The sequence below is a fragment of the Camelus dromedarius genome, chromosome 13, assembly GCF_036321535.1.
Source record: "Camelus dromedarius isolate mCamDro1 chromosome 13, mCamDro1.pat, whole genome shotgun sequence".
NCBI lineage: Eukaryota > Metazoa > Chordata > Mammalia > Artiodactyla > Camelidae > Camelus > Camelus dromedarius.
The window spans coordinates 52,966,459-52,980,507 of record NC_087448.1 but is presented as its reverse complement, the minus strand read 5'-3'; the positions used below and the strand labels follow the sequence as shown (position 1 = coordinate 52,980,507).

Here is a 14,049-nt window from a genome sequence, read left to right as displayed (position 1 = left end):
GAATTCACCACAGCCTCTTCCCAATCAGTCCTAGCTCTGCCCGCTGAGACGGTCTGGGAGCAAGGCGGTATCCAGATCTTAGCTTCTAAATCCCATTTTATCTAGAAGGAACCAGAGCTCCATGGATAAATGACTGCCTCCAGGGCTCAGACAGAAATGGACAAGATGAGTCTAAAACATCTCTCTGTAACAAAAAGTAAGTCCTCAAAAGAATGATGAGGACATGTCACAAGGATATGGAACTTACACTACTGAACTGTACACTTAAAAATGGTTAAGATGGTAAATGGTTAAGATGGATTACATGCGTTCTTTACCACAATAAAGAAAAGAAAGATCATGGGTGCCAGCTAGAAGCAGCTTCCACCAGCTAAACTTTGGACAATTTGAACATCAGAATAAATGATGGTAGCAAACTGTGATCCACTGAACAAAACTGGAATCCGTGAGTTCATACTAACATAAATAAATAAATTAATATGGAAAATTTGATGAGGAATGGAGTATTTTTATAGTGTCAAAGTACCACCACACAGAATTCTTAATTACAAAGGGGAAGAGTAAATTTACTGTGAAAAACCTTAGAAGATACTCCTTAATCAAGTCATCAAAGTTACCACTACCACAATGAAACAAATGAAAACATGCAAATCTTGTTAGAATACAAGAAGAACCCAGCTTCACTTCTGTAATATACTTGCCAAAGATACATAACCAGAATCTAACCATGAAGAAATATCAAACTCAAATTGTATAAAATAACTACCTTGAAAACACACACAGTGTTGATGTTGATACAGTATATCACAGTCAAGGAAAGACTTCCAAATGTTCCAGATTTAAGGACACTAAAGAGGTCTGACAACAGAAGGCAAAGTGAGATTGTGGACCAGATACTTTTGCTATAAAATATCATTCAGACAACTGGCAAACCTTGAGTGAAGTCTGAAGATTAGGTAGTAGTACTACTTGATGTTAATTTACTGATTTGGAAGAGTGAACTGTGATTACACAAGAGAAAGTCCATGTTTGTAATAGTTTTTTTTTTTTCCAATGAGGCATATACTTGAATACATTTTGAGTTTAGGAGATATCCCTAAGGGAAACTTCCACTGCTTTCTTTAGAGATTTAAATATTATTTATTATAATAATAACAGTGAAATAGTTAATGTGGCTTTCAATATTTCTAACTTTATAAAGATCTCTTGTTAATATCAATGTACTATACATTAGAAGATATGGACTTACTCAAATTACATTCTTGAAGTCACAGGAGAATGCTGCATTACATGAGTGTACATGGTGAAAAAGTTCTTTCTATTGTTCTCCAACTTTTCTGTTGCTTGAGATTGTTTTAAAATAAAAATATTAAATAATTTTTAAATGTGCCCAGTTTACTTAACTAATCCCTTACCAAAAAATTTGAGAATGTTACTAATTTTTCTCTATAACAAACAATACTGAAATGAATATCCATGTACATCAATCTTTGCATCACTAACTTGTTACTTCCACAGGATAAGTTCCTAGATATTGATGGAACAGCTGGGTCAAAGGCATCAACATTTTATTATTAATATTTCTAGCCTTCTCATTATCCTAGTCTCACTCTGCTGGATGAGTCTGTCGGTGTCTTTCCATAAGGGTAGCACCAAGAACTGAACATAATGCTTGCACTGTGAGTTAACTGGCAGAGAAAACAGTAGGATTATTATTCTACTTTGTTTTGAGCAGCAGTGTGTATGTGTGCATGTGAATGTGTATGACGTGTATATATACCTGTGTCTGTATATTATGTATGTATGTGTTGCCAGACTGCCCTTCAAAGTTTGGACTGATTTAAAGTCCTTAAACAGTATAATATTGTTCTAAATGTAGTCAATTTTATAACAAAAAATTACCTCATTGATTTTTATTTGCATATTTTCTATTATTAGCAGGCCCCCCTATGAACCTGAGTGTTAAATGTGTTTAGAAATAAAGTCAGAAATTAAATGTCTCTGAGAGAAACTGTATTAGAACAGATAACATGATTGTCAGTAAAATACAATGTATATTAAACATTTTGAAAACTGAAGTTTTTTGAGGCAGCTGATGTGGAAAGGCTGGTTTTAAAATTAAACAGGCTAAAGCAAAACTATGAACCAACTAAAATGCAGTACACATCAGATGTCCAAAGGTATAAAAATAATCCAAGTACAATGGTTTGGGAACATCACATAAATTGTCCAAATGTTACCAACTGTTCAAATAAGTCTGTTACTCTCATCTTCATAACTTCAGAACTTCTCAACTTCATTCATAACTTGACTCTTACTTTTTTCAGGTATAAACAGAACCACATTTGCGAAGAGCTGCATTCCCAGCTGCATGTTTTCTCCCTCCCCTCTGCTTCTCCCAATTCCTTTACCCCACAGCTCTGGGTCTGCTGGAACAAACATCCACACCATGGATTTCTTCCTAGCTTCTGGCCTATTGCAAAGCAAGCCGCTGCTGCTTAACTCAAGGATATCAGATGGGGAGGGGAGGTCCATACCCACATGACATCTGACATAATGCAGGGTCTACTGTCTGTACGGTGCAGTATGTGGCATGACAATAGGTGAACACTAAGTATTTTACATGCATTGAACCTATGAGGTATTAATACCATTTCTTTGTAACAGATAAGGAAATAGACAGGGTAATAAGCAAAAAAAAAAGTCGCACAGCATCACACAGCTAGTAAATGACAAGCTCTGGACGAAGCCCAGAGCTGACCTGAGTCCATACTCACAACCAGTATGCTACACTGCCTTTTTAAAACCTTAGCTGTTTCTCATTTTTCACCCTAATATACTCTTTTTTTAACCACACATATAATCCACAAACTAGTTAATCTGCCTCTAAGAATCAACAGCTGGTTATACATCTTCTAGTCTTAAAAATATCTGAAGACAGTTTCACCTGGTTTGCCCTAAATCTTCTCTTTACAGCCATAGTACCTTCAAACATTCCTCACAGGAAACTGATTTTAGTTTTCTTATTGGCCTAGTCTCACTCCACTGAATGAACTTATTCGTCCATGTCTCCAACAGCAGCTCTAAAAACCGAAAACAATGTTTGCGCTGTAAGCTAACTGGCAAAGAAAACAGTGGGGTTATCATCCCACTTCATTCTAAACAACACTCATCTATTAGTGGAGCCTTTTGTCTATAGCCACGAAACCTTGATGACTCACATTTAACTGAAATTAACTGAAGTCTTGATAACCTAGTCACATGCACTGCTAAGCCATTCCTCACTCCTCCTACACTTAATAGTGAATCTAGTAATTCAGTAAGAGGAATGAAAACTAAGCAAATGAGAAACATAAACAAGATAGCTAGGAGACCTACTCCAGAGCAAGCTGTTTTCAAGCTTTTCCATAGCAATCTTAGGGTACTAATTACTATAAATCTCTTCTCATCTTTAAAAGGATCTAGATCTTCTATAAGGCAAGACTGGTATTTCTTGTTAGGTAGAAAACCTGCTAGATCTTTTATCTACATATAAAATACACATACACACATCTGTTTTTATTAAGGGAAAACATATAGTTTATTGCCAAAAACAGGACACTCTGGAAAGTGAAAGGGGGAATATTATTAATAATTGCACAGGAAAAACAGGTAAACCGGGGACTGTAAAACATGAAACTGGCCGTAACCTGGAGGCATGGCCACCCTATGCATTTCAGATGTGACTGTAAAATATCTGCTTTAAACTAAGGAAGAGATTGAAATTTCCCCCAAAGGATGATCAAGAAAAATCACAGCACACCCATTACTGCTTATTTAGCATGCTATCTTTAATATTTACTTCAGGGACCAAAGTAGTACTTAGCGCTTGCGAAGTTTTCCCTAAAGCCTGGCTCCTTTTACTCTATGTCCCATACTAGCCCGCTCCTCCCACACCAAAAGAAGGATTTTACATTCCTCAGCTACGTATTTTTCTTTACACAGAGGTTTCCAGGAGCTGATAGTAGGGAAAAGAAGAGAGTCTAAACTTCGAAGATTAAGTACCTGTCCAAAGTCTCATTAACAGTAGGTGACAGAGCTGGAACTGGTACTAGCTGGAATTTTCTAACTACTCAAAGGCCTGAATTCCAGTCCAGTTCTGCTACTGAATGTGTAGTCATTTCTTTTTTCTTCTTTTTTTTTTTCCTCCTTAATGGAGGCACCGGGCATTGAACCCGGGATCTCATGCAAGCCAAGTACACGCTCTACCAGCTCTACCACCAAACCATACCCTCCCACCCCCAAATGTGTAGTCATTTCTTTAAGAAAATACTGTCTCTACCTAACTTCAGAACTTTGCATATGAAAGCATGCCTGTTTCCAATAAAAATCTTGTTAAAACAAATGGAAGAACTAAAAGATTTACCCAGAACAAATGCAAGTAAGATACAGAACAAAATATTTAGGGCACAAACACATGAAGGTATCAAAGTTTTTCACTCTAAAGACACGACATCATCCAAGAACACAGCATTGTTCCTTCAAAGAACAAAACCCACAGGGTGTCCACCAAATCCAAACTCCACAGCTGGCTGGCTTTAATGAGGAAACTTTAAAATCATCTCCCCCAAAGTATAAGCTTTGCATAGAGTGGGTATGTCAGGCAAAAAGAGGTCTAGGCTCTGTACTACGGGAGAGCAAGCAGGAAAAAGGTAAGCAACTCTCACATTTAGAACTACAGCTTAAGGAAATAAAAGAATAAAACAGCTATTATTACTGGTTTGTCATAGCAGTTTTCATTTACTGAGTCAACAAAAATTCACTGCCAGGCACTGCTCTAGACCCTGGAGAAACAGCAGTCAACAAAACAAAAATCCTGACCTGTGGCGCTTCTAATCTAAGAGGAGAGATGGACAATACACAAACAAGCAAATACACAGTATGTCAGATGGGCACAGCAGAAGCTGAATAAATATTTATTAACTACATGAAAGAATGACGGTAAGTGGTACAGGGGGGAAAAAAGAGTACAGGAGATGGCACAGGGCGGTCAGGAAAGGCCTCGCTGAGCTGATATTTAAACAGGGACCTTAAGTATGGAGCAAGGTGTAGAGATTTCTAAAGGAAGAGTGTTCCAGAGAGAAGGAACAGAGGAATAGTAATGATTCAGTCTGAGATGCTTCTGAGACATCCAAGTGGAAACGTGACGGAGGCAGTCAGATATGGGTCTGAAGATCAGGGTAGAGGTCAGGCTTGAGATATAGCTTTAAGTACACTGGTAGGTCATGAAGCCAGATGAGACCTCCCAGGAAGTCACTCAAAAGAGACAGAAGGAAAGAACCAAAGACTGAGCCTTGGGATCCAATAACACTTAGAGATTGAGGCCATGAGAAAGAGCCAGCAATAGAGACTGAGAAGGAACAGCCAGTGAGAGACGAGAATCAAGAGACTGTTGTCCCGGAAGTGAAGTGAAAAAAAAAAAGCATTTGAGGGTAGAAGTGATCAACTATGTCAAATTCTGTTGAAGGTCAATTAAGAAGAGCCGCTAGCTGACTCTTAGATTTAAGAATGTGGCCATGGTAGATTGTTCTAAGAAAGGAAAAAAAAGGACTCCAAACTCTTTGCTGCGATTCCCACCAAGAGGTGGAGGGAGGGTGGAGTATATTACAAGTTACATTTACATTTGGCAAATATGATGCAAGCATAGGCTTGCAACGTGCTTATGTACTGGGGCTTCCGTCTCTTTCGCTAGGAACTGTTTCACCATGATGTGACTCAGCATGTGGAGATGAAACATACGTGGCCGCTCCCCCAGCTGACAGCAAGCCAACTACCGGACACACGAGTAAGGCCATTCTAGCCAGGAAGACCAGCCAGGTCAGCCCCAACCAGAACTGTCCAGAACTGCCCTACAGAATTATAAGCAAATAAAACGGTTTTTGTTCCAAGCCACTGAATTTTGGGGTGGTCTGTTATGAAACAAAAGCTAAATGATAAAGAGGATACTGGTGGCAGACCAGAGCTATTTCAATGGAGTAGTGGGTGTGGAAATTGGATTAGAGCTGGATTAAGAATGAATGAACAGAAAGAAGGGAACACAAGGCCTCTGGCTGACACGAGCTCAGCTATGGCGGCTTCCCTTTCAAATAAGGCCATTTCCTCAACCAGGAAACACTCTTACATTGTTTACTAGGTGCTCCCTACCCTCTTCCAAAGCCTCTATAAATAGGTCAGTGGCACAACGGCAAAATCCTCCTACAGAAGCACTTCACTTGGTGCATCTAGCTATGCCCAACTCAAGCATACCTCCTCACAAGACGTGGAGAGGATGGAGGGATAAGGGACCACACACTCTGCTACTGCTCAGCCAGCAGCTTTCACCAATAAATTTTACTTGATATTTACAACTATCACTGGAGGCGTGCGTGTGTGTGTATGTGTGCACACACGAATCCTTACAGGGCACCTAACCATCTCTTGATAAGCCTTGGCATGCTCATTACTTCTTATTTTCCAGATAAATTCCCTGCCTGAAAAGGAATTCTAATTACATTTAAAAGTACTTGTAAAAAATACAAAAAAGTTTTATAAAATGTCAAAAATACATAAATAACTTACTTGGCAATCCGCAGTTTTCCGACTTCACCTCTTCCAGGGGCTTTAGCCCATTGCTGTGACAAATACTTAGGAACCTAAAACAAAATAAAACATTATTAGACTATATTTTGGATGCTAACAAATCTTTTTAAACATAAAGTGATATAAGGCTTCAATTTTACCTTCTGCCTGTAATAACTGATCAAGTTCCAAGCTCTGGTGACACAAAACTAAAACTGGTCAAATAACTTAACAATAATGAATTTATGTTCCCAAATAAGTCCAATAAAAGTTCAGAGTTGAGAAAGACTACCAGAAGAGGAAGGAGAAGGGAGCCAGCAGTGTCAGGTATCATGCTATCCATTTTACATCTGCTATCCCATTAATCCTTCCAATCACCCCACAAAATTGCTACCACTCTCCTCATTCCATAGATAAGAAAACCAAGGCTCAGAAAGGGGAAATAACATGGTTAGTTAGTGTCAGACACAGGTTAGCTAGTATCAGACATAAGAGACTCCAGATTGGTCTGATGTTCTCTTTGCTACACCACAAACTAATAAAAGCATGTAAAAGACCCTAAGGGAAAGGGGGTTTTGAAGATTTCCCCTACACTGCACTCCACTTATTCACACAAGCTTACAAGATTTGGCAAACTCCTTACGATAATTGTAGCTATCACCTATCAGGTCTCCTTCGATTATCAGTGAGAAGAAAACCCACTTACCCATACAGTGGATTTACTGACAAAAGTAACTAAGAATTCCAGACGTAGTTTTAAGTGGCTTGATAAAAGGCTCAAATAATGTCACCAGGACTCTTCCATCATCTATTTCTTCTCCCCACAACACTGACTCACTTTGACAGCCTTCCCCCTTAGGCAGCAAGATGGCTAAAGCTACTTCTGAAGAACAAGAGTTCTCTTTCCCAGAAGCCCCAGCAAAAACGTGATTGTCTCTTGTGGCTCTGACCAGTCATGTGTCCTTCCTTGGGCCTGTAACTGAACCCAGAAGTGAGATCCTTTCACTGTTCAGACTGAGTCAATGACACCTTTGGAGAGGGAGAGTCAGCACCATTAGAACCACACAGAACGGACAGGGGAGCAGTGGTTTCCACAAAGCAAACTCAGGGTGCTGTTACAATGTCAGAGCAAGCGGACACCAGTTAGTCAAAGAAGCAAATGTCCACAACACTACCTGTCAGAACTAAATAAAGATCTAAAATTCATCTGGACAAATCCTGTTACAACACCAAATAAAACCTTGAATCCAAATAAATTATTACCTCATGGCCTCAATCCTGAAACACTGCCTAAGTTGGCCTTTGCTTCTTGCTTTGTCTTTGATTTTTAGCCCCAGGGAATCTTCTTGTCCATTACACTAATCAAAGAGAAAATTGTGTTCTACAGATCGACTATTCTACCAATCAATCTCAAGCTGTATTCCCTAATAAAGTCCTTAGGGAAGAGATACTCTCTTCATCTTATTTCAAGTTACTGATTCAAATGAGGCCTATATTTAGATACTGTAAGACTTTCTCATTATCAATAACAGTACCCTTTCCATAATCTGTATTTCAAGGAACCATCTGACCACTGTCTCATAACTTCCTGGCCCTCTCCTCAGTACTTTGACTCCAACTATTCTTCCATCCCTCAAATCACTGACTCCAGCATCTTTACTCTGTCCTCCATCTGCTTATGTCCTCATGTCTCTCTCTAATGGAACTACATTTCATAGCCCATCATTACAACCGTTCCCTTGGCCCTAACTCTCTCCGTCATACTGGCCTGGCTGAACCTAATCCTGATTACAGCCACTTATTTTATTAATTTATCTATTTATTGTTTCATTTGATTGTGTGTTGATGGCGGTGGTGGCGACAGCTATCACTCATAGGGCTTAATAAATATGGCAGAAGACTCTAAGATGGACCCCAGGGATCCCCACCTCCTGATACTCACACCCTTGTGTAATCGCCTCTCCCTGAGTGAGGACAGGACCTGTAGCTTGCTTCGGATCAATAACAACATGGCAAAGGTGATGGATGGGATGGTCCTTCTGTGATTAGGTTACATAAGATTGTGACCTCTGTCTTGCTTCTCTCATTGTTTTCTCAGTTTGCAGCTCCAATGAAGTAAGCTGCCATTTTGGAGAAGCCCATGTGGCAAGAAACACAAAGCAGGCTCCAGCCAGCAGTCAGCTAGGAAGTTAGGCCCTCGGTCCAACAACCCTGGAGGAACTGAATTCTGCCAACCACAGAACCCTGGAAACAGTTTTTCCCCAGTCACAACTTCAGCTGAGAATCCAGCCCTGGCTGACACCTTGATTGCAATCTGTGGGAGACTGTGAAGCAACCGACCCAACTAAGCCATGCCAGGCCCCCTGATTCAAAGAAACTATGGAATAATACATGTGCACTATCTTAAGCTACTAAGTCTGTGGTGATATATTATACAGCTTTAGGTAATGATACATCGAGTAACACTCTTTTAAATGTTTTAACCATTTAATGCTCACACAATCCTATTATTTTCTCCATTTCACAAACGAGGAAACTGAGGCACAGGGAGGTCAGCAAACTGACTCATGATCACACACCTAGTAAGGGCAGACCCTATGATTCTTTCCACCCACTGTTGCATTTCTCTGCCTCCCTGAAGGAGTTGTCTGCTGGCTAACTACAGTTCCTCCTCTGCCATTTTGTTCTATTCTAGACAGGCTGTCCCCACTCCACTGAAATTGGTGACCAAGGTTAAAAAAGTTCTCCATATTGCCAAGCCAATGTTTAGTACTCACCTTACAGACCTATCAACGATATTTGAGAACTTACTGTTTCCTCCTTCAAACACTTTCTTTACATGGCTTCAAATCACTACAGCCTCTCTTGATTTTCCTCCTACTTCTCTGGACTCTTCTTTTTGGTCTCTGCACATCTAGATTCCCATCTTCCTGGCTTCCTGACCTTAGAGGGCCCTGATTTCAGTCCTCAGACCCCTCCTCTTCTCTATCCACACTCAATCTCATGCAATCTCATCCAGTCTCTTGACTTCAAACACCATCTATAGAATGACAACTCCCAAATTTATAGCTCTCCCCTCAAGTCCCAACTGATATATCCAACTGCCTACTCAAACTCTCCATCTGAATATTCAGTAGACATTTCAAACTCAAAACCTCCTACCAGAACTTTTATTTCTCCCTCATAAACTTGTTCTTCCTGCAAGTAAAAGTCAACTCCATTCTTCCAGGCACTCAGTTTGAAACCTTGGAGTTACCCTGAATAGCTCTTTTTCTTACATTCCACATCCAATCAACTGATATAGCTTGTCAGCAACACCTTCAACTTACATCCGGACTCCATCTCCGTCTCACCAATTTCAGGGTTACCATCCTAATCCAAGCCACCATCATCTCACGTATAAGTATTTTATTAGCCTCCTGATTTCCTTGCTTCTACTCCTGTCCATGTCCACTTTATTCTCAGTATAGCAGAGACAGCGACTATGTTAATACATAGGTCAGATGATACTGTTCTTCTCAAAGCCTTTCAACTTATTTAATAGACATCTACATAGTTCTTACTATGCACCAGGTACTCTTCAAAGCACTAAGTTCCCAGGTAAGCCTACCAGCTTCTTTAATTCAAAAGGTTGCCGATATAGTATATGCCCTTGTAATGAAAAATAGAATACAAGGAGTAAGATAGTATGTCAATCATGCATAACTTTCTACACCAAGAGCTTATGCAAATGGGCTTCCCAGAAGTTCCAGTCCATTTACATTAAGTTGGGGAAAAAAAGAGAAGGAAAAGGAAAAAATAATGATATATATGGTTCCAAGGCTCCAAAAAAGATCAGCTGTCCAAAAAACAAGTATTTAATTAAAACATTTTATTTTTAAATAAAACTGTATATATTAAGGTGTACAACAGGGTGATTTGATATACACAGTGAAATGATTACAGTCAAGCGAATGAACATGTTGTCTCCTCACATAATTACCTTTTTTGGATAAGAACACCTGAAATCTAGTTAGTATATTTCCCCAAAACACTCTTGTCAACATGTCAGTTGTGAGATATCTGTGTTGTTTCTACTGTCTCCACATTTATTAATGAAAATCAGATGGAGACAAGATACTATGTACAACAGGGGATGTCTTTCCAGATTTCCCAAGACTAGGGACAGTGAAAGACAATGACTCACTTAAGCATTATTTCCTCAGGGCAAAAACCTCCCTTGACCTCCTAGACTAGGTCAAGTTCCTTTGTTATTCACACTCACAAAACAACATTCCTTGCTTCAGTGTCCTTATCTGTTTGTAACTGTTTTCATTAGGACCAGTATTTGATGTCTGTCTCCTGCAGTAGACGATGGATCCTAGTTTACAGAGCATGGGCCATGTCTATTCCTGCTCAGAGAGCCTAGCACAATGACTGGCAATCACTGAAAGCAGGCTGGATGAATCAACCCGCCCACCCATTCACTCAAGCTACACAGTAGTAAGGTCAACTGTGCCTCTGAAGTCAAGGTGCTAAGGTGATATATACAGACATCACTCCCTTAAGCTTGTTTGCCAACTTTGCTTCATCAAGTATCTTGTTTCCCAACTACTAGTATCCAAAGCCCTGTTTCTCCCAGAGTACAAGCAAATTAAGGGCGCTGTATTACACACACTTGTGACACCCATTTCCTTATTAAGACTGAAGGCCTTATTCCCCCAGCTGCTAGGGGTGTGGCCACAGATAGCTCTCAGCTGTTAGCTTTGTTTGGAATTGCCACTACTGAAGAGAGGCCCTTTGGCCACGATCACACACTCTTCCTGGGGCAAACCACTGCTATGACTGGCAAAAAGGGTATACCTCGCCGACTCAGGACAGAAGGAGGGCTCCCTGTGGAATCATCCTTAGCCTTCACCAAGACTGCCTCACATCCTCTGCCCAATCCCACTTAACTTCTTCTCCTTCCACAGGTGATGATCCCAAGAGCACACAACAAACCCCTGCAGACTGAGAACCAGCTTCACAGGGACCCCAATCTCTGACGGGTGGCTTTTACTTACATGTTTTCTTTAAGGTCAACATACGGAGCTGACAAAACCCAAGGTAACAGAAACAAAGTTCCTCACCTCACTCTTGTTCTCCAGGAAGATAACTCATTAATGAGACCTAAGGGGGGAAAAGACATTTCCTATTCCTGGCATAAGCTTTGTAGCCAAACAGATCTAAACTTGAATCACTGCTCCATGCTTAGGCAAGATAATTACCTCCCTAAGCCTCAATTTTATCACCTGAAAAATGTAGGTAACTAGTACCTATGTCACAAGTTCGCTTTGTAAAATACTTGGTACATTAAAAAACCTACATTTCTTTTTCTCCTGCAAGGCTTTGAGGGTATGACCCATTCCAGGTCATCTCTCCCTGGTATAGAGCTTTCTCTTTGGCCACAAATGTCCAACTGCTTACCTGTCTGTAAAAAGCGAAAAGTTGAGCTTGGTGGCATATGAGCTGTTGAATGGAAGACACAGTATTCACATGGGCTGATGTCCATCCCTCCTGTCCTGATCCTCTCCTCCAACAAACATTAATCAAAATGCTCGTAAGAGAAAGGTTGACTGGGCTTGAAATACAACTTTTTTTCCTGGCTAGAAAGCTACTGGTTGGACCTAATGCAGTGCTCATCAATACCTCCACCTGTCCATTCCCCTCCAAAAGACAGAGTTTCTTTTAATTCAGGTTCCAATATACCCATTGCTTACAAAAATCCCACTACTCCTAAAAACCTTGCCAGCTTTATCTCTACTTCAGAGAAGTCGACAGGAAGGGCCTCTCAGATTTAACTCATGAGAATTCAGCCATGCAATGAAAGTTTTTAAGAAATTTAACAAACCAAAGGTCCCTTTACTTGAGTTTCAAAGACTGTCAAAATCATACTTTGAACATACGTATGTCTTATGAAACCCTTCTAAGTAAGAGTCAACACTTCCCAATATGAAAAAACACAAATACTGTGCTCACTAAAGGCTAATCAAAACTGCTGTCTTTACAAAAAAAAAAAATTATTGATGGTCAGTTTTACGAGACCAAGTCATGCTCTAAAAGAACACTCCAGTCCATGGCCTTTCTTTCCGTGAGTTCAGAGCTCTCTCAGCTCTCCCGCGAGCTCCCTAAGAGCTATCAACCTACAAGAACACTTTAAAGGTACGCAGGGGCCAGTTCTACTTTGAGAAAACTGTACAGGAAGCAGCCACTCAACTTCCTCATACAGACTCATAACTAAAATCAGTTTCACCAAGAGGAAATACAGAAATTCTTCAGTCTAGGGTAAAATACACCGCTCAAGTTGGGGGACACCAAGACAGGGCCCCAGAAAAACCAGGTCGCGTGGAAAGGAGATCCACTCCAGGTAGGTTCGGGCTCTTAACTGGCTGAAAGATACTGGGGCGTCCCTCAACTAATTCCTCCATCTGCAAACGAGCCTAACAATGAGTCCAGCCTCTGAAGATAAGTGAAGCTCTAACGAGATGGTCGTAAGAACTTTAAAAGGCGCACAGGGTGGGACGGTCTCAAGTCACTTAAACTGCTTTAAGGAGGAGCGCAAACGCGAGCGGCGCAAACCTTACCTTGACCAGCCACACACCGGTGTTCTGTTTAGCGCCGGTCAGGTCGAGTTCCCCGCGCTCGGCCATGGGTCCGTCGCTGGCGGAGGCGTGTGGGCCAGAGCAGCTACCCCGGGAGCTGGGAGACTGTGGGGCGAGGGACTGGAACACAGGGTAAGCCGCTGCCGGAAGCTGACTGCAATGAGCCGGGATCCACCTGCCGGGATGCCGGAAACCCAGGGAAAGAGGAACACGCCGCCGGGAGCCCGGAACTGCGCCTGCGCGCGGCTACCGTCAGTACGGCGCGCTGCTGCGGACAAACTTCCTGGCTGGGCAACTTCTTGAGTGGGCGCGGCAACTGCTGCTGGCTGTGCCTGAGTGATTGAAACACAGGGTGGGATGGGCCAAAACGACAGCGATACATCTAAAGACCAGGTCAGCATAGCTGAAGAAAAAAAGTGTCAAAACAGAAAAATGGGGTTTAAAGAGACAAAGGCTGTTAGTGTATGTCCAACCCTGGCCAAGAAGAGATAGACAGCATTTGGAAGACAGGGTAGGAATCATAAACAGAGAAAGTGAATTAGCACAAGTGTTCTCTATTGAAAGCCTACCCAGAGCACCTCCAGTTAAACAAGCAGAGCAGACCCCTATCAGATTCCAAAACCCAGATCCATATAATGAGGTCAATGACAACAGACAAATCTGATTGTTAAACTCCCCCTGCTTAAAGAATTTCCTCTCTCTCTTCTTGCCTCTAAAATAAAATCCAATCCCCTCAACACAGACCCTCTCAGTTTGATCCGTGCTACTCAATCCACCACACATCCAACGACACCTAACCCATCAGACCTTCCTGAGCACATCAGGATATTCC

At 41.2% G+C, this 14,049-nt stretch overlaps 1 protein-coding gene across 1 annotated transcript in view; it reads right to left on the bottom strand.

The window, feature by feature from the left end:
* GTF2F2 (general transcription factor IIF subunit 2) overlaps nucleotides 1-13,453 on the bottom strand; it is a 121,296-nt gene extending 107,843 nt beyond the window's left edge. The window contains exons 1-2 of the mRNA XM_010980855.3: nucleotides 13,200-13,453; nucleotides 6,598-6,671 (exon numbers count right to left, since the gene is read on the bottom strand). Of these exons, the coding sequence (XP_010979157.1) occupies nucleotides 6,598-6,671; nucleotides 13,200-13,265 (140 nt within the window). The 5' untranslated portion in view covers nucleotides 13,266-13,453. The remainder of the gene's footprint in view (nucleotides 1-6,597; nucleotides 6,672-13,199) is intronic.
* Nucleotides 13,454-14,049: the final 596 nt, after the last annotated feature.